This window comes from Symphalangus syndactylus, chromosome 14 (assembly GCF_028878055.3).
Source record: "Symphalangus syndactylus isolate Jambi chromosome 14, NHGRI_mSymSyn1-v2.1_pri, whole genome shotgun sequence".
Lineage (NCBI taxonomy): Eukaryota > Metazoa > Chordata > Mammalia > Primates > Hylobatidae > Symphalangus > Symphalangus syndactylus.
Genome location: NC_072436.2, coordinates 116,931,113 through 116,949,978, shown reverse-complemented (window position 1 = coordinate 116,949,978; position 18,866 = coordinate 116,931,113). Strand labels below are relative to the sequence as shown.

The 18,866-nt window shown below is 57.1% G+C and overlaps 2 protein-coding genes across 5 annotated transcripts; both read right to left on the bottom strand.

Moving 5' to 3' along the window:
- Positions 1 to 3,110: 3,110 nt before the first annotated feature.
- MSRB1 (methionine sulfoxide reductase B1) lies at positions 3,111 to 8,256 on the bottom strand. 4 transcript variants are annotated; one of them, XM_055242351.2, is made up of 4 exons: positions 8,014 to 8,256; positions 6,166 to 6,314; positions 5,686 to 5,800; positions 3,111 to 4,019 (listed from the first exon to the last, which is right to left on the bottom strand). In XM_055242351.2, the coding sequence occupies exons 1-4, from the start codon at positions 8,066 to 8,068 to the stop codon at positions 3,988 to 3,990; spliced, it is 351 nt and encodes a 116-aa protein (XP_055098326.1). In that variant the 5' UTR covers positions 8,069 to 8,256; the 3' UTR covers positions 3,111 to 3,987. The 4 variants fall into 4 exon arrangements, with proteins under 4 accessions (XP_055098326.1, XP_063474519.1, XP_063474518.1 ...); XM_063618449.1 differs by having other exon boundaries at positions 3,111 to 4,013; positions 8,014 to 8,199; XM_063618448.1 differs by having other exon boundaries at positions 3,111 to 5,800; positions 8,014 to 8,199.
- Positions 8,257 to 8,982: 726 nt separating this feature from the next.
- Positions 8,983 to 18,762, bottom strand: RPL3L (ribosomal protein L3 like). Its single transcript, XM_055242353.1, has 10 exons — positions 18,702 to 18,762; positions 18,028 to 18,220; positions 16,945 to 17,113; positions 14,926 to 15,061; positions 12,201 to 12,387; positions 11,945 to 12,105; positions 11,633 to 11,734; positions 10,843 to 10,938; positions 10,509 to 10,628; positions 8,983 to 9,902 (listed from the first exon to the last, which is right to left on the bottom strand). The coding sequence occupies exons 1-10, from the start codon at positions 18,702 to 18,704 to the stop codon at positions 9,846 to 9,848; spliced, it is 1,224 nt and encodes a 407-aa protein (XP_055098328.1). The 5' UTR covers positions 18,705 to 18,762; the 3' UTR covers positions 8,983 to 9,845.
- Positions 18,763 to 18,866: the final 104 nt, after the last annotated feature.

Here is an 18,866-nt window from a genome sequence, read left to right as displayed (position 1 = left end):
CAGCTACTCAAGAGGCTGAGGCACAAGAATTGCTTGAACCCGGGAAGCGCGAGATGGAGGGTGCAGTGAGCGGAGATCTCGCCCCTGCACTCTAGCCTAAATGACAGAGCAAGACTCCGTCTCAAAAAAAAAAAAAAAAAAATCTAGGTTGTTGGCTAAAACACTGAAAGAAACTGGCCCAGCCCTGAGCCAAATCCCTTAAACTTCCATATCCACTCCACACCATGTCCCCTTGCTGCAGAGATAGCGAGGGAGGGCATCCCTTTTCTCGCTTCTGTTGCAAGGATACACTGCGGCCTTCTGTAAGTTCCCCTAATAAATGCCCTGGACTGCTCACCCTGGCGTTTAGTATTCCTTACTTCAGATCCCAAATGGCCCCATCTTGCGATGCTTTGGGGCCACCCTGTGTGCCCTTTGGGGCACTCCTGGCCACCACTTTTGGGGCGATGCCAGCTGTGGGTTCTGCAGGGTGAAACATCCCTTAAAATCCACTCCCACATGCTCCCCGAATTTCTGTGGCTATAAATTGGGAAGATGGTGCATTTCTTCTAGACCTTTGTCCTGTGCCCTCCAGGGCCTGGGGCAGGCCCCATGTGTGCTGAGCCTATGCACATGCTGTGCCTGTCACTGCTGAGCTAAGCCCTCCTGAGTCCCCCTCCCTGACCCCTGGAGTTTCCTCCACACATCCTAGTGTGTCCGGAATTAGTGGGTTCTTGGTCTCACTGACTTCAAGAATGAAGCCACGGACCCTCGCGCTGAGTGTTACAGCTCTTAAGGTGGCGCGTCTGGAGTTTCTTCCTTCTGGTGGGTTCGTGGTCTCGCTGGCTCAGGAGTGAAGCTGCAGACCTTCACGGTGAGTGTTACAGCTCTTAAGGCCGCACGTCCGGAGTTGTTCGTTCCTCCCGGTGGGCTCCTGGTCTCACTGGCTTCAGGAGTGAAGCTGCAGACCTTCGCAGTGAGTGTTAAGCTCATAAAAGCACTGTGGACCCAAAGAGTGAGCAGCAGCAAGACTTATTGCAAAGAGCGAAAGAACAAAGCTTCCACAGCGTGGAAGGGGACCCGAGCGGGTTGCCACTGCTGGCTGCTTTTATTCTCTTATCTGGCCCCACCCACGCCCTGCTGATTGGTAGAGCCGAGTGGTCTGTTTTGACAGGGCCCTGATTGGTGCGTTTACCATCCCTGAGCTAGACACAAAGGTTCTCCACGTCCCCATCAGATCAGCTAAATACAGAGTATAGACACAAAGGTTCTCCAAGGCCCCACCAGAGCAGCCAGACACAGAGTGTTGATTGGTGCATCCACAAACCCTGAGCTAGACGCAGGGTGCTGATTGGTGTGTTCACAAACCCTGAGCTAGACATAAATGTTCTCCACGTCTCCACCAGACTCAGGAGCCCAGCTGGCTTCACCCAGTGGATCCTCACCCAGTGGATCCTCACCCGGGCTGCAGGTGGAGCTGCCTGCCAGTCCCAGGCCGCGCGCTCGCACTCCTCAGCCCTTGGGTGGTCGATGGGACTGGGCGCCCTGGAGCAGGGGGCGGCGCTCCTCAGGGAGCCTCGGGCCGCACAGGAGCCCACGGAGAGGGTGGGAGGCTCAGGCATGGCGGGCTGCAGGTCCCGAGTCCTGCCCCGCGGGAAGGCAGCTAAGGTCGGGTGAGAAATGGAGCGCAGTGCCGGTGGGTCGGCACTGCTGGGAGACCCAGTACACCCTCCACAGCTGCTGGCCTGGGTGCTAAGCCCCTCACTGCCCAGGGCCGGCCGGCTGCTCTGAGTGGGGAGGCCCGCCAAGCCCACGCCCACCCAGAACTCCAGCCGGCCCGCAAGCGCCACGCACAGCCCCGGTTCCCGCTGGCGCCTCTCCCTCCACACCTCCCTGCAAGCTGAGGGAGCCGGCTCTGGCCTTGGCCAGCCCAGAAAGGGGCTCCCACAGTGCAGCGGTGGGCTGAAGGGCTCCTCAAGTGCCGCCAAAGTGGGAGCCCCGGCAGAGGAGGGGCCGAGAGCAAGGGAGGGCTGTGAGCACTGCCAGCACGCTGAGCGTGGGGCCTCACCTATCTTGTTCACAGCTGCATCCCCAGCCATATTTTTTCTGCAAATATTTACTGAAAGGATACTCAGTAAATATTTCCAAAAAAAGTTTTTTGGGGTTTTTTTTTTTTTTTTTTTTGAGACGGAGTCTCGCTCTGTCGCCCAGGCTGGAGTGCAGTGGCGCAATCTCGGCTCACTGCAAGCTCCGCCTCCCGGGTTCACGCCATTCTCCTGCCTCAGCCTCTCCGAGTAGCTGGGACTACAGGCGCCCGCCACCACGCCCGGCTAATTTTTTTTTGTATTTTTACTAGAGACGGAGTTTCACTGTGGTCTCGATCTCCTGACTTCGTGATCTGCCCGCCTCGGCCTCCCAAAGTGCTGGGATTACAAGCGTGAGCCACCGCGCCCGGCCTGGGTTTTTTTTTTTTTTTGAGGCACAGTCTCTGTTGCCCAGGCTGGAATGCAGTGGCAGAATCTCATCTCACTGCAACCTCTGCCTCCTGGGTTCAAGCAATTCTCCCACCTCAGCTTCCCGAGTAGCCGGGATTATAGGCGTGTGCCACCATACCTGGCTAATTTTCGTATTTTTTTAGTAGAGACAGGGTTTCCCCATGTTGGCAAGGCTGGTCTTGAACCCCTGACCTCAGGTGATCCGCCTGCCTCGGCCTCCCAAAGTGCTAGGATTACAGGCGTGAGCCACCGCGTCTGCCTTTTTTAACTATATAAAGGCCTGACACTCATGTCCTGGCATCTCTGATGTTAATAAAGACAGCAGGGCTGGGGCAAGGTGGCTTACATGTGTAATCCTAGCATTTTGGGAGACTAAGTTGGGAGGATCATTTGAGTCCAGGAGTTCAAGACAAGCCTCAGCAACATAGTGAGACCACCATCTCTACAAAATATGTAAAAATTATGCAGCATGGTGGTGCCCAACTGTGGTCCCAGCTACTTGGGAGGCTGAGGTGGGAGAATCGCTTGAACCTGCGAGGTCAATGCTGCAGTGAGCCACGCTGCACCACTGTACTCCAGCCTGGCTGTCAGAGCAAGACCCCACCCCATCTCAAAAAAAAAAAAAGATAGTACATCTGAATGTTTCATTTGTTTATGGATTTCCACCTGATTACTCCACAAAGTAATTACATAAGATAGGGGGTGATTTCAGCATCACCCACCCTCCTATATGGCCAGGCCTCCGAGCACGTACAGTAAGGCACAGTCACCACATCTTGGGAAGGGCCTCCCTGCAGGTGTGAACTGCAGGCCTCAGCCCTGTGCTGCTTAGAGTTATGGAGCAACAGCCACTTTCCTAAGCAGGAGTGAGGCAAGCTACTTCCGCACAGATTGTGAAACAGGATGTAGGCTTCTCCCCTCGTGGACGAGAGGCCAAGGGTCTGCCCCATCAGCCTGCCTTCCCAGCAGGTCACAGACCATCCCCACCCTGGCTGGCCTGGAAGGGTTTGACCAGAGCGGATCATGCAGTGACCAGGGCCAGGGCAGCTGGCAGGGGCGGCCTCCGTTTCCATTCTGTCTCCTAAGCAGCCTGGGAGATGTGTGTCTAAGCTTCGGTGAGCATGAGAGTCTGTCTTGGAATTCGGCCTCACAGGGGACAGTCCAGACACAGGGCCAGGCAAAGAAGGTGAGGGTGTAACGTCATTCAGAGACCAGCTGCACCCAGGGCTCACCTCCTGGAGGCACCTAGAGTGAGCAGGGGGCTAAGTCAGCCGACAGTGTGGCTGCGCAGCCCAGGCCTGTCCCAGCAGAAGGCATGAACCATCAGCAAATGAGTGTCTTTTCCAAGAAACGAGACGGTCTTGTTCAGAGCCAGGGCCTTGGGAGCATCCTGATGTTTCAACCACTGCGCCCTGCCTTCCTGTCTCGACGCCCAGGATTCCAACTCCAAGGTGGAATGGCCAACGTGTGGCCTCAGTGCGGTGGCTGTCTGGGGTGGGTGTGCGCTGCCTGCCTAGTGACCCTGGGAGGCAGAAGTTTCTTTGCCTGAAAGAAAGGACGCAGGGGTGGAAAGCAAGCGGGGGCAGAAAGCAAGCGGGGGTGGAAAGCAAGGAGGGGCGGAAAGCCGGGGGACAGAGTGGGGGAAAGCCAGGGAGGGGGGTGGGAGGGGCGGAAAGCAAGTCACTGCAAGGCAGAGCTTCAGACCCTGTTCCCTGAGCTTTCACACTCTGCCCTGGCCTGCAGGCCACAGGGGAGCTGAAAGGACCAGATGCCCAACTCAGGGGAGTCTGTGCACCCCATTTTGTTCTGAGATCCACAGGAGAACCCAGAATCTCTTCTCTCTCCACTCACACGGAGGACAAATAACAACAAAAGGATGAAAATATCGCAGGTTTACCACGCACCAGGCTCTGACAGGCTGCTCGCTCAACCCCAGAGCACGGTGATGGCCATGAGCGTGTGCTGCTAACAACCCCATTTCAGGCCAGGCACAGTGGCTCAAGCCTAGAATCCCAGCACCTTGGGAGGCCAAGGCCCAGAGGAGTTCAAGAGCAGCCTGGGCAACATAGTGAGACCCCATCTCTATAAAAATTCTAAAAATTGGCCGGGTGCGGTAGCTCACACCTCTAATCCCAGCACTTTGGGAGGCTGAGGCAGGCAGATCACCTCAGGTCAGGAGTTCCAGACCAGCCTGGCTAACATGGTGAAACCCCATCTCTACTAAAAACACAAAAATTAGCCAGGCGTGGTGGTGGGAGCCTGTAATCCCAGCTACTCGGGAGGCTGAGGCAGGAGAATCCCTTGAACCCGGGAGGCAGAGGCTACATTGAGCTGAGATCGCGCCACTGCACTCCAGCCTGGGTGACAGAACAAGACTCTGTCACCAAAAAAAAAAAAAAAAAATTAAAAATTAACCAGGTGTGGGCCGGGCATGGTGGCTCACGCCTATAATCCCAGCACTTTGGGAGGCCAAGGCGGGCAGATCACCTGAGGTCAGGAGTTCAAGACCAGCCTGGCCAACATGGTGAAACCCCGTCTCTACTAAAAATACAAAAATTAGCTGGGCGTGGCGGTGCATGCCTGCAATCCCAGCTACTCGGGAGGCCAAGACAGGAGAATTGCTTGAACCAGGAGGCAGAGGTTGCAGTGAGCTGAGATCGCGCCACTGCACTCCAGCCTGCACAACAGAGCAAGACTGCATCTCAGAAAAAAAAAAAAAGGATGAGGATTCATCAAGCTATTATTGGGTGCCAGGCCCAGGTGCACATGACACGCAGCTATCCTCACTGGCCCTGCTACCACGGCCACTCTGCAGAGGAAGAGGCAGGCTCTGAGCGGCTGAGAAGCAAGGCCACAGTCCCAGCCAGTGGCAGACACGGCCGCACAGACTGGGGCCTCAGGCTCTGCCTGCCCCGCCCCTGACTCTAGCCTCGGGGAAAGGCCAGGCCTCTGAGGAAAACCATTCGCCACATTCTCACTCCGAAGCGCCTTCTGGGGACAGCCATGATCAACCAAGCGAGGAAGCGGAACACCAGCCCCCTTGCCCCTGTGCCACAGCCACCTTTCGGGGGGGATCCTTGACAGTTCCCAGGCAGCGTGACTTGGTGGCCCTGTACCTTGTCATGGTAAGTGGACAGCCACAAACACTGGGCCCCCCAGCCTGGGCTCAAAGGCCAACAGGCCTGGCCCCAGCTGTGCCAAGCAAGCTCACCTTTAGGGACAAACTTCAGCGAGCTGCTGAATATTCAGAATCGGGACTGCCCCGGCTTGGGGCCGTCGTTCAGGAACTCGTGGCCCAACCCGTTGCCACACTTGCCACAGGACACCTGGAAAGATCACAAGGCAGCTGCGTGAGCTTCTGGCCACGAAACAGCCGCAGGGAAGGCCCTTACTGGGTCCAGTAGATGGTGTTTCTTCCCACATGCCCATTTCCCAAGCTGACCGCCGATGTAAGAGGTTGACCTTTGTCCTGGAGCCCCTACGGGAAACCTCTCCTGTTTCCTGCATTTGCACCAGAAGGCCAAGCTCTCCCGATAGCCTGGGGTGGCAGCTCCCTGGTGGAGGCCACAGGCCTGGAATAGACAGCCTCTAAGCCCCTGGAGCTGTGGGGCAAGCAGAGGGAGGAAGGTGGGACTGGCTCTCTGCTCTCCCTGGCTGCCCCGGTCCCTCCCTCACCCCTGTGGCCTCTCACCTTCAAGGCTTCAGATCGATTGTGCTCCGGACGCTTGGCCACGCTGTTGGCGTGAATGGTCTCGGTGAATGCTGGCCATGGAGATGAGTGTGCATACTTCGAGCGGCTGGAGAACAGCTCATAGCCACACTTGGCACACACGTAAACGCCTGTGGTGGAAGGAGAGGCAAATGCGGAGTCGTCAGCTCCGGCCTTTCTGGGGTCAAGCTCCCAAATCCACGGACCCAGGCAAAGACAGAGCTGCCCCCGTTCTGAGGGTGGGCTGTGCTCCTTCCCCATGCACCCGCCAAGGGAGGCGCTGTGCTGAGCTCACGTTTAGTAGATGTGCCAGAGATCAGGGGAGTCACCTTTCACAATTATCTCCTTGATTCTTCTCATAGCCTCGTGATGGGGCATCTCCTAACATTTTCATCTTTGCTTGGTGATGCAAAGACACCCAGCTACAAGCGTGTGCAGCATGAAGGAACCTGAGCAGTCCGACGAGGACACAGAGCTTCCCCTCACCACCCTAGTTCCCCCAGGGACATACAGGGCAGGGACCCTGATGTGGCCCAACCACCTGGTCCCTCTCCCTTCTCAAGTGGCCCTCCCTGCTGCCCGACAAGGCCCTAAGCTGGACACCCAGGCACTGCCCTGTTCTCCACGCAGGAAGAGAGCAGTCCCAGAGAAAAGGCCTCCAGGCCACACAGGAGCCCAGGAAGAAAGAGGGCTGGGGACAACAGATTTCAGCCTCCCCGCAAAGGACCACTTTCGAGTGGAGGGGGTGAGAAAGTTGCAAAACTGACTTGCAGAACTGTTTTAAGGACTGAAAACAGGAACCTCCAGGGGTGCTGAGTCACCTCTCACCCATCACCTGGGGACAGCCTCCCCTGGAGACTGTGAACTACCCAGCCTTTTCCAGGAACTGGAGAAAAAAGCAAAGAAGAGCCAGCAGCTGCCGTGGAAGTGGAGTTTCTGGCTTGGCAGAGCAGCGTGAGGACAACTGGGGTCCACAGCCAGAGAGTCTTGTTGGGGAAAGGTTTTGTCGGGATGGTCCTGTGTCACAGCCCAGCTCCCTACGGGGGTGCCACCCAGCAGGTCCGCCCCACGAAGACCAGTGCACTCAGACTTGCCTGTGGATGTGTTTTTACTAAATTAGTCCACTACCAGGCGAGCCCAGCCCAGAAGGGGACTCATCAGGGCCAATGTGGAGGGCTGGCCATGCCCCAAACCACCCCATCCTGTCTGCCTGGTCAAACTTCACTGGTTGTTGGCAGGTGCCTGATGGCACTCTGGTTCCCCAAATGTGGAGTCCCTGGGCAGGTGGGGAGGCACCTGGGCCGGCACGTTAGGATCTGAAGGGGACATTCTATGCTTGCCGGACTCCTCGCAGAGATCCCGAACTGGGGGGAATGGGAAGGGCCAGGGTAACACCTGCGGGATGACCCGCGAAGGGGCGCCCCGGCCACAGGAGCTGGCCCTGGACAAGAACCTGGCCTCTCCGAAGCCCCGACTCTAACCCGAATTCTGCCATCACTTTGGAGTGAAGGGGGCAGGGAAGGGGTACCACCCCCACGTATCCCGATCCCTTAGACCCCCCACCCCGCCAAACGGCACGTTCACAGTCGAGGCCTGCCTTCTCCCGGACGGTGAGCCCCAAGGCCCCCTCTCCTCGGGTACCCCACTCTCCTCGCTCCCAGGCTCCCCACTCCTCCGCAGTCCTCTTGACCCATGTTCGCTTCTCCCCGGCAGCCACATTCGCCCCCATTCCCGGCTTGGGAGAGACATCACACTCGGAGGACGGCGGCGTCCCCTCTAATGCGCGCCCCCCGCCGCGCTGCCCTCCCAGCGAGAGGCCGCAGGACCAACCGGGCTCAAAGTGATTCTGGAAAACCTCGCCCCCGAAGAAACTGCAGAACGACATGGCGCCGCCGGAACCGAAGCGCGCCTGCAGCTGCCAACTGACCAAAGGCTGCCGACCCGACGACCGCCGGGACCCGCGTCCGCCTCCCCTCTCCTCCCGAGGACCAATCGCTCCCCGGAGTGCTAATCCCGACTTCCGCCTCCGGGAGGCCCCGCCCCTCCTTAGGGCTGGTCCAATACGATCTTCCCAGCTGGCCCCGCCCACGTTGACTCCCAGGGACCTCTCCTGGCCACATCCCAAGGCCCCGCCCCCCTGGTGCCATTCCAATCCTATCTTCCCAGCAGGCCCCGCCCATCAGTAACTCCCAGGGACCACTCCTGGCCCGATTCCTGGAGGCCCTGCCGCTCGCGATGACCGGTCCAATCGCATCTCCCCAGCAGGCCCCGCCTATGGAAACTCCCAGGGACCACCCCTGGGCCGCTTCCCCAAGGCCCCGCCCCTGCCGCCCGGCTCGCCCTCGTGGCTAGGGGCGCATGTGGGGCCTGGCCTGGTAGTCTGCGGCGCGCATCCGTAGGGCCGTGTCCCCCCAGTCCAGTCCCTGGTGCTAAGCCCGGAGCCGCCGGAGGTCAAGCAGCCTTTGCGTGCCCAGGTGAAACCGCCTTTGCAAAATTACAACTGAGACAGTGAAAGAGATCTAACTTAACTGACTCTATCTTGCTTCTAACCTCCAAGCTGTCCTTGTTTATCCCTGGTGGTAGATTGAAATAACTTTGGGAGAAACTCAGTTTACAGTTTTTTGGTTTTTTCTTTTCTTTTTTTTTTTTTTTTTGAGACGGAGGCTTGCTCTGTCTCCAGGGTGGAGTGCGGTGGCGTGATCTCGGCTCACTGCAACATCCAACTCCCTGGTTCAAGCAGTTCTCCTGCCTCAGCCTCCCGAGTAGATGGGATTACAATCATGCACCACCACGCCCAGCTAATTTTGTATTTTTAGTAGTGACGAGGTTTCTCCATGTTGGCCAGGCTGGTCTTGAACTCCCGACCTCAGGTGATCCGCCCATCTTGGCCTCCCAAAGTGCTGGGATTACAGGCGTGAGCCACCGTGCCCAGCCAGTTTATAGTTTAAAACAAAGACAGTAACAGCCCTTTCCCAAAGCAGAGCTCCTTCTGGCCTGGGGCCTAGATTGCCTTTTTATGACTAACATTAGCCACAATATTAGAAATTATGGTTTAGGAGTCATGCATCTGGAGGCTACAAGATTCTGACCCTCCCTAAACTGCTCCTAAGATTAGTGCTTGAGATATTTTTCCGACCCTGCAGTTGATGGATCTGCTGGCACCACCCAGATCCATAAACTGACTCATCTGATCTTGTGGCCACCACCCAGGAACTGACTCAGCGCAAGAAGACACCTTCCACTCCCTGTTATTTCATCCCTCACCAATCACACTCCTGGCTCACTGGCTTCCCCCACCCACCAAGTTATCCTTAAAAACTCTGCTCCCCAGCAGTCCAGCAGTCTGGGTGACAAGAGCAAGACTCTGTCTCAAAAAAAAAAAAAAAAAACCTCTGCTCCCCAAATGTTCAAGGAGATCAATTTGAGTAATAATAAAACACAAAACTCCGGTCTTCCGCACAGCCGGCTCTGTGTGAATTACTCTTTCTCTGTTGCAATTCCCCTGTCTTAATGAATCGGCTTTGTCTAGGCAGCAGGCAAGATGAACCCCTTGGGCGGTTACACAGCACTCTGAGACATCGCAGGAAGAGTCGCCTCTGGACTTTATTAGACATTGGGGTAGACAGTGTGGTGCGCTTCAGGGCTCATCCACCCCACACAGCCTACAAGTCTCCCGAGGTCTCTGGCTTTTCCTTCTCCAGATGCTTCTTTTGGGGGCCCTGGTTGAGGGGGTGGTGCAGGAGGAGCCTTAATCACAAGAGTCTGGCCAGAAACACGCCCTCCCCCGGCCAGACCCTAGATCACTCAGGGCCGGCCCTGCTGACCCCCCAAGGCTGCTTCCTCCCCCACCTTCTCTTCTAAAGAATCAGTGCCCAGGGATAGCCCCTTAAGGGTCTCTCCTGCTGGCCGGGCACGGTGGCTCACACCTGTAATCCCAGCACTTTGGGAGGCTGAGGCGGTCGGATCATGAGGTCAGGAGATAGAGACCATCCTGACTAACACGATGAAATCCCATCTCTACTAAAAATACAGAAAATTAGCCTGGCGTGGTGGCACGTGCCTGTAGTCCCAACGACTTGGGAGGCTGAGTCAGGAGAATCGTTTGAACCCGGGAGGCGGAGGTGGCAGTGAGCCAAGATCACGGCACTGCACTCCAGCCTGGGTGACAGAGCGAGACTCCGTCTCAAAAAAAAAAAAAAAAAAAAAAGAGTATCTCCTGCAGGTGAGCTCAGGGGAGTCCCTGCCAGCTCCACCTCCCCACTCAGGCAGGCTGGATATGGAGCCGGAGCCCCAGAGAAGAACAGGGATGGGGGCGGTGAGCTCACCATGAAGGCCCTCTTCTCTTGGGCTGTCTGGAAGCGGCCATGGCCGAACTTGGAGGTGGTGTCAATGAACTTGAGCTCAATATTCTCCACAGCCTGGCGGCTGTGGTGCACCAGGAGGGACTGGGGAATCATGGTAAAGTAGACATCAAGGGTGGGGATCCCCCACACCCTGGTGTGACCTCCAAGCCCCACCAGGAAGGTTTTACTCACCTAGCTCCTACCAGAGCCCTCCCTTTCTGCTCCCACCACTCCGTCCCCCTCATAGCAGGCCGCAGGGCAGGACAGGCTGACAGCCCTCGGGCACCCACACCCCAGCCCACCCAGCACTGCCAACCTTTCTCAGCGTAATGACCCGCTTCTTGGTACCAGCAATACAACCTTTCAGCATGACGAAGTCGTTGTTCACTTCCCCGTAGTGGGGGAAGCCACCCTGCAGAGGACACAGGTCAGGGGCCAGGCCCGGAAAGGGCTTCTGAGTTAGCGGGTGGCTGGGGGGCCCTAGGAGAATCCCCACAAGGGGCAGTGATAGGCAGGAGCCCGGTGCCCAGCCCCCAGGTGTAGGTGACTATCACACCGCCCCTACTCTGGGCAGCATCTGAGTCACAAGCTAAGTCCTTTTCATGCATTATCTCACTTAACAGTCTGCATTTTTGTTGGGGGAGACTGAGGATCAGAGGAGTGGAGTCACTTGCTCCAAGCTCCACAGCTGTTAAGTCCTGGAGATGCGGTTTCAGCCCAGGTGGCCTGACTCCCAGGCCACAGTAGGAGCTGCCGCACTTCACACCCGCATGACAGCAGCTGAAGTGGAAGCTGCCTCCAGAGGAGGCTCGGAGGGTGTGGGACACAGCAGGGATTTCTCGCTTGTGACTACATCCAAATGTTTTGGACAGCCGAGGCAAGGGTCCCACATCACTGCCCAGCTGTCAACGTCTTCTGTCCAGTGTGCCTGGCAGGGCAGCGTCCAGCTGTGGGGCAAAAATCTTGAGCCCTTGGGGCAGGGAGCATCCAGCTGAGGCTGGGGCATGCCCCCTACATGTATACCAGGCCCCCTTGGCCAGCCTGACCCCACTCCAGCCCTCATCAGCGGTGTGATGGACTTGGCAGTCACCCCCACCCAGCCTCACCAGCGGTGTGATGGACTTGGCAGTCACGTCGTAGCTGGTAGATGCACTGTTCTTCACCAGCTTCCCGTCCTCCATGTGCGGCCCCCTGCCGATGCGGTAGATCTGCCAGAAGGGGGCACATGCCAGGGGCAGGAAGTGGCCTCTGAGGCCAGCAGCCCATCCAGGCCCATCCGCCCACATGCTCAGACTCAGTGCTGGGGGGGCATCTTGTGACCCCGGCAGTGTCTGGGTCATGCACCCCGCCCACTGAGACCAGTACTGAGGGCTGGGGTCCGACCACACAGTGTCCCCCTACACCGGCTGAGGACGCACCTTCTTGTTGAGCTCCGTGCGGTGGTGATAGCCCTTCTGCCCAGCCCGAGCAATGGAGCAGCCCACGCGGGCGGGGTGCCAGGCGCCAATGCAGGCCACCTTACGCAGGCCCTTATGGGTCTTCCGCGGCAGCTTCTTGGTATGCCAGCGGCTTGTGACCCCTGTGAGTGGGAGGGGCTGGTGGCTGAGAGGCCAGGCTGGTCCCCACTGCCTCCAGGCAGCCTGCCTTGGAGCTGCCATCCTCACTGAGCCCTACCTTTGACGCCTCGACCCTTGGTGACAGCAATGACATCAATGACCTCACTCTGGCTGAACACGCTGTGCACAGGCACCTGCTTCTCCAGCCGGGCCTGGGCCCAGGCCACCTTCTCAGCCACCGTGCCACCGTTCAGCTGGATCTCCATGATGTGGGCCTTCTTCTGCCGGAAGGGCAGCAGTTTCATCTGCAGGACATGGCCAGAGGTCACGCCACAGCCCACGGGATCACACCCCCACCTGAAACGTGGCATGGCCAGCAGCGACCCCTGCCGCCTTCCACGCGTGCATTCATTCACAGGTGTTCCCACTTGCAACCCATGTGTTGTGCTGGGCACTGCGGATCCCGTGTAGAATGAGGCAGACAGAGTCCCATACCTTGGGAGCCACCATCTCGCTGCGGGACAGAAGGAAGCCAAGAAACTCTTGGAGAGGACAGAGTGCTCTGATGGGCTATGGGGGCTGGTGTTTCAGATACAGTGGTCAGGACAGAGAGGGCTTCCCTGAGGAGGTGCTGCTGCTAACAAGAAGCAGCCACGAGGCAAACATTGGAGAGGCTCTGGGCGCAGGACCCCGCATTTGCACAGCCCTGGTGGCCGGGGAGGTCTTGGAACGTTGGTGGGACAGAGAGGAGACCAGTGTGGGCAGACAGTGGGGAGCAAGGGGCGTGGGGCAGCACCTGGGAGTGGGGAGCTCAGACTTTCTTCCAAGTGCAGGCTGCGACGTGATCTGATCGGATTTTTTTTTTTTTTTTTTTTTTTTTGAGTCTTCGCTCTATGGCCCAGGCTGGAGTGCAGTGGTGCCATCTCGGCTCATGGCAAACTCCGCCTCCCAGGTTCACGCCATTCCCCTGCCTCAGCCTCCTAAGTAGCTGGGACTACAGGCACCGGCCACCATGCCTGGCTAATTTTTTGTATTTTTAGTTGAGACGGGGTTTCACCCCGTTAGCCAGGATGGTCTGGATCTCCTGACCTGATCCGCCTGCCTCGGCCTCCCAAAGTGCTGGGATTACAGGCGTGAGCCACCGCGCCTGGCTTTTTTTTTTTTTTTTTTTTTTTGTAGAGATGGGGATGTCCCTATGTTGCCAAGGCTGGTCTCGAAGTCCTGGACTCAAGCAATCCTCCTGCCTCAGCACCCCTCTCCAAGTAGCTGGAACTACAGGCATGCACCACCATGCCCAGCTAATTTTTAAATTTTTTGTAGAGACGAGGTCTCGTTAAGTTGCCCGGGCTGCCACCTTGGCCTCCCACAGTACTAGGATCACAGGTGTGAGCCACCGGGCCTGATTTTTGTTTTTTTGTTTTTTCGGCTTTTTTTTTTTTTTTTTTTGAGACTCTGTCGCCCAGGCTGGAGTGTCGTGGTACGATCTCGGCTCACTGCAACCTCCACCTCCCAGTTTCAAGTGATTCTCCTGCCTCAATCTCCCAAGTATCTGGGATTACAGGCGCCCACCATGCCCAGCTAATTTGTTCGTATTTTTACTAGAGATGGCGCTTTGCCATGTTGGCCAGGCTGGTCTTGAACTCCTGACCTCAGGTGATCCGCCTGCCTTGGCCTCTCAAAGTGCTGGAGTTACAGGTATGATCCACCATGCCTGGCTTGATTTTTTTTTTTTTTTGGTGAGGTCTCTGGCTGGTGCTGTGTGAAGCACAGGCTGTGCGACATAGAGGTGGAGACAGGCCAGCGGGGACCACATAGTGACCCACAGGTATGTATGGAGCAGGTATGTATGGGGCAGCTACGTACGGGGCAGGTATGTATGGAGCAGGTATGTACGGAGTAGGTATGTACGGGGCAGGTATGTATGAAGTAGGTATGTACGGGGCAGGTATGTATGGAGTAGGTATGTATGAAGTAGGTATGTACAGGGTAGCTATGTACGGGGTAGGTATGTATGGAGCAGGTATGCACAGGGCAGGTATGTACGGGGCACGTATGTACGGGGCAGGTATGTACGGGGCAGGTATGTATGGAGTAGGTATGTACGGGGCACATATGTACGGGGCAGGTATGTATGGAGTAGGTATGTATGGAGTAGGTATGTACGGAGTAGGTATGTACGGGGCAGGTATGTATGGGGCAGGTATTTACAGAGCACCTCCTGCATACCAGGCTCTTGGTGGCAGCTGTGGCCCCGCCCAGGGCCTCTGCCTGTCTGGAGTCTGTCCAGGGAGATGAACACACGCCAATGACTGGCCCAGGCATGGCGTGCAAGTGTGTGAGCAGCTGGGGGCAGTGTGGGTTCAGCGGGCTGCGGGAAGCTCAGGGTCAGGGGCACTGCTCTAGGGCCTAGGGAAGCCTTCCCTGAGGACAAAGATGCCAAAGCGTGTTCCAGAATAAGCTGGACGGTGCCGCCTGCCTGTCAACCTACAGCGAGCCAGACCCAGGTACAAACACGGATTCCTGTGCACACTTACGCTGGAAACCGAAGGGAGGTGACCAGCCCTCCACACTGCACACTTGGCTGGGGATCCGGCCCTTCAGGGAGTGCCAGGGTCTTAGTCGACTAGCCAGAGTGACTGATGCCCCCGGCACCCCAGAAGGCACCGATGCCTTTCAGCAGCCATCCCTGGGGCTGCACGTGGCCAGCGAGGCTGGTCAGCCGCTCCTCTGGCCTGTGCCGAGGCTCAGGTATTTTTAGGCTGACATTTGCCACAGCTCCTGGAAGCTGGGGTGAGGGAGCGTGGGCCTAGGGACTGACCAACAGCGGAGGGCCGGGGGCTGACCTGAGTGTGGACAATGACCCGAATGACCTTGCAGTACTTCTTCATGGCGGCGAAGTCTTTCTGGAGCTGCTTTTTGCCGTCTGTGTCCCGCCACCTCTTGCAGGCCTTGGTGAAGGCTTTCTTCTTGCTCTTGTGCCTGAGCCACGCACAGGAGGGTGCTCAGAGGCCCCCAACTGGGGCAGCTCCCCAGGCCTATCCTGCCCCCACCTCACCCCCAGCCCACCAAGCAGGGGTCCTACCACTGGGACCGCCCCCACCTGGAGGCCTCTGAGCTGGTTCCAGCCACCATCTTTCAACATAGACTGTCTCTCCCTCTCTAGGCCCCAGTTTCCTCCTCTGTAAAGTGGGTACCCTCCCTGTCTCCCGGGGCCTGAGAGTGAGTGGCACAGGTGCAGAAGATCAGAGAAGGGGGCTGGCCAGCCCTGCAGTCCAGGCACCTAGAGACCACTCCACTTGCCACATGGCTCAGACTGCTGGTCCCACTTCTCAAGGGTGCAGTGGGTGCCGTGGGTGCCGTGGCCAGGCACCTCGGGCTTGGGAGCCATCCTTTCTTTTTCGTTTTTGGAGACAGGGTCTCACTTTCTCTCCCAGGCTGGAGTGCAGTGGCACAAACACAGCCCACTGCAGCCTGGAGCTCCCAGGCTCAAGCAATCCTCCCCCCCAGCCCCCCATGTAGCTGAGACCACAGGCATGCGCCACCATGCCCGGCTAATTTTTTGTATTTTTTTGTAGAGACGGGTTTTGTCATGTTGCCCAGGCTGGTCTCGAAGCCCTGAGCTCAAACAGTCTGCCTGCCTTAGCCTCCCAAAGTGCTGGGATTATAGGCATGAACCATTGCACCCAGCCAGAAGCCATAGTTTCTAACCCTCACCAGCGTTCTGGGAGGTGGACATTATTATTATTATTAATTATTATTATTATTATTCCCATTCTGTAGGTGAAGAAACCAAGGTTTCTCTCAGGACTTACCGCCAGGGAAGATTTGAGGCCTGACAATACCTTTCTTTCTATGTATAAGAGCTTCTCAGCTGGCTATTTCACTTTTCACCATGGCTGCTAGGAAACTCAGAGCCAATGCTAACATTCCATCAAATTAGCCTTTTGTTTTTTTCGTTTTTTTCTTAGACAGCGTCTCACTCTGTCACTCAGACTGGAGTGCAGCGGCACAGTCTCAGCTCACTGCAATCTCCACCTCCCAGGCTCAAGCGATTCTCCTGCCTCAGCCTCCCAAGTAGCTGGAATTACAGGCGCCTGCCACCACACCTGGCTAATTTTTTTTTTTTTTTTTTTTTTTTTGTATTTTTAGTAGAGAAAGGTTTTCACCATGTTGGCCAGGCTGGTCTCGAACTCCTGACCTGAAATGAGCCACCCGCCTCGGCCTCCCAAAGTGCTGGGACTACTACAGGCATGAGCTACCACAACCCGCCCAAATTAGCCTTTTAATTAACCCCGAGGATTAGAATATTTGTTTCTTCTTTTTCCTCCATCCTGATTTCATCTCCAGCCTTCTAGTACTCATGTTTTTTGTTTTTTGTTTTTGGGTTTTTTTTTGAGATTGAGACAGGGTTTCACTCTGCCACCCAGGCTGCAGTGCAGTGGCACGATCTCAGCTCACTGCAAACTTTGCCTCCTGGGTTCAAGTGATTCTCCCACCTCAGCCTCCTGAGTAGCTGGACTACAGGTGCGTACCACCACAGCCAGCTAATTTTTGTATTTTTTGGTAGAGATGGGGTTTCACCCTGTTGGCCAGGCTGGTCTCAAACTCCTGACCTCAATTGATCCACCTGCCTTGGCCTTCCAAAGTGCTGGGATTACAGCCATGAGCCAGCCTATTCATCTTTTATTGAAATGAAGGCAACCACACAAACACACACACACACACTCCTACCTCCCACACACCGTTGAGACTTCTCTTCCTACTCACCCACACCTATGATTTCAGCAAGAGCTAGAGCCTCAGGCACCCAACTTCTGTGGTCCCAGCAGCCCTTGGACGGCCCAGCCAGGGGCGGTGCTCACCAGTCCTTGTAGAATCGGCGCCGGCACTCGTCACTGAGGTGTTCTGCAAAGATGGTCTTGAAGCTCCGGAGACCTCGAGGGGTGGCCACATAGCCCACCACGCCCACCACCACCACGGGCGGCGTTTCTACAATTGTCACCGCCTCCACCTCCTCCCGTTTGGAAATTTCTGGATGAGACACAGGGATGGGGCATGAAGGGGGACCTCCTGAGGCCTGTGGGAGAGGGAGTGGAGAGCCGGCCACACAGGGGCAGGCCAGGAGAGTGTGGGACCAGCCAGGACAGCATCCCCCAAAGGGTGGGGCTGAGCCCAAATGAGCATTTGTTATTTTAATAATTACAGTAGATTTCTTTTTCTTTTTTTGAGACAGAGTCTCACTCTGTCACCCAGGCTGGAGTGCAGTGGTGCAATCATAGCTCACTGCAGCCTTGACTTCCCAAGCTCAAGTGATCCTCCTACCTCAGCCTCCCAAGTAGCCGGGACTACAGGCACTCGCCACAACGCCCAGCTAATTTTTGTATTTTTTGTAGAGACAGGGTTTCACGACGCTGCCCAGGTTGGTCTGCAACTCCTGGCCTCAAATGATCCTCCCGCCTCAGCCTCCCAAAGTGCTGGGATTACAGGCGTGAGCCACCATGCCCGGCCTGCATTATTTCTTACAACTACTTGTGAATCTACGATTAAAACAACAAAAACCAAACTATATACATAGGCGTACATACGAAATAATGGTACATGAAATAGACCCGAAATGGCCAAAAAGTGCAGATGTCCTGGCAGGTGGTTTGAACCGAGGGCTTGGGGCGCTGGCCTTTGAATCCTAGCTACTGCACTTACTGCCCCGATGCCTGGACCAGGTTCCTCACTGCTTTGTGCCTCAATGTCCTCATCTGCGAGCTGGGGCCATGACAGAACCCGCCCGGAAGCCCTGCCTGTTCTCAGCATCCACCACAATTCCCGGGGGCAGGGCCTGGTGCTCCCTGGGACTGTGGCCCCGCCTGGACCAAGAGTGTGAGTTCTGGCTCCGAGCATCTGGAAGGTTCAGCCCTCCCCCTCCCCCGAGGGTCCCAACTGTGACTCACTGAGCCCCGGCCGGTGCACCTCACGCAGGGTGTGTGTCATGCCCGCCTTGTAGCCCAGGAAGGCCGTGAGGTGCACGGGCTGGCTGGGGTCATCCCGCGGCCACGTCTTCACCTTGCCCCGGTGCCGACGGCTCCGCTTGTGGGGCAGGAAGCCCAGGTGTCCGTGCCGAGGGGCGGAAAACTTCCGGTGGGACTGGGGGGCAGGAAGGAAGGAGGTCAGAACTGGGGTGTCCCTGGTGGTACAGCTGGATGGTCCCAGAACCCATACCTGGAAAAATGAACTAGAGGCCTCAGACTGAGTCCGGCGCTCAGCACCTCCCCTGTCTGCCTACAGGAGGGGAGAGGAAGGTTCACCAAGGGGCAGCGTCTTTGGAATGGGGTCTCCATAGCCACAGGTTTCCTGCCTCTGTGGGCTCAGCCTGGGGCCCAGGAAGGTCACACCCATACTGCGGCCAAGGGCTCCTGGGGCAGGTGGCCGCTGCCATCTGTTCATCTCCAGGGCCCTCCCAGGCCCAGGAGCCCAGCCCTCGTCCCCATGTTTCTCCCTCCAGCCTCCCATCCCCTCACAGGCTGGGAGACTGTCCCCTCTGAAGGAGCGTCCAGAAGCCCAGCTGTCCCATCCCCCTGGAGTTCCAGCTCCAATCCCAGCCCACCCTCAGCCTGGTCCCACCAACCATGGTGGCCGATCCCTGAAGGTCAGTAAGGGGCCTCCCCGCTAGCCGCCAGAGGTCGAGTGGCAGGGCCAGGACTCACAGCTGCCAGCTCCCAGATTAGCCCCTGGCACAGTCAGCAGGGTCTCCGGTGCCAGGAGCAGGCAGGGGCGGGGCACTGTTAGGGGC

Excerpts from the sequence above, each read along its gene's own strand:
- RPL3L (XM_055242353.1), bottom strand. Across the intron at positions 15,062-16,944 it reads CGCCGATTCTACAAGGACTG|GCACAAGAGCAAGAAGAAAG; the intron begins GTGAGCACCGCC and ends TGCGTGGCTCAG. Across the intron at positions 10,629-10,842 it reads GGGTCATTACGCTGAGAAAG|TCCCTCCTGGTGCACCACAG; the intron begins GTTGGCAGTGCT and ends ATGATTCCCCAG.
- MSRB1 (XM_055242352.2), bottom strand. The coding sequence starts at position 8,068 with ATGTCGTTCTGCAGTTTCTTCGGGGGCGAGGTTTTCCAGAATCACTTT. Across the intron at positions 6,315-8,013 it reads CCAGAATCACTTTGAGCCCG|GCGTTTACGTGTGTGCCAAG; the intron begins GTTGGTCCTGCG and ends CTTCCACCACAG. Across the intron at positions 4,020-6,165 it reads ATCGATCTGAAGCCTTGAAG|GCAAAGAAACTTCTGCCTCC; the intron begins GTGAGAGGCCAC and ends CCTTTCTTTCAG.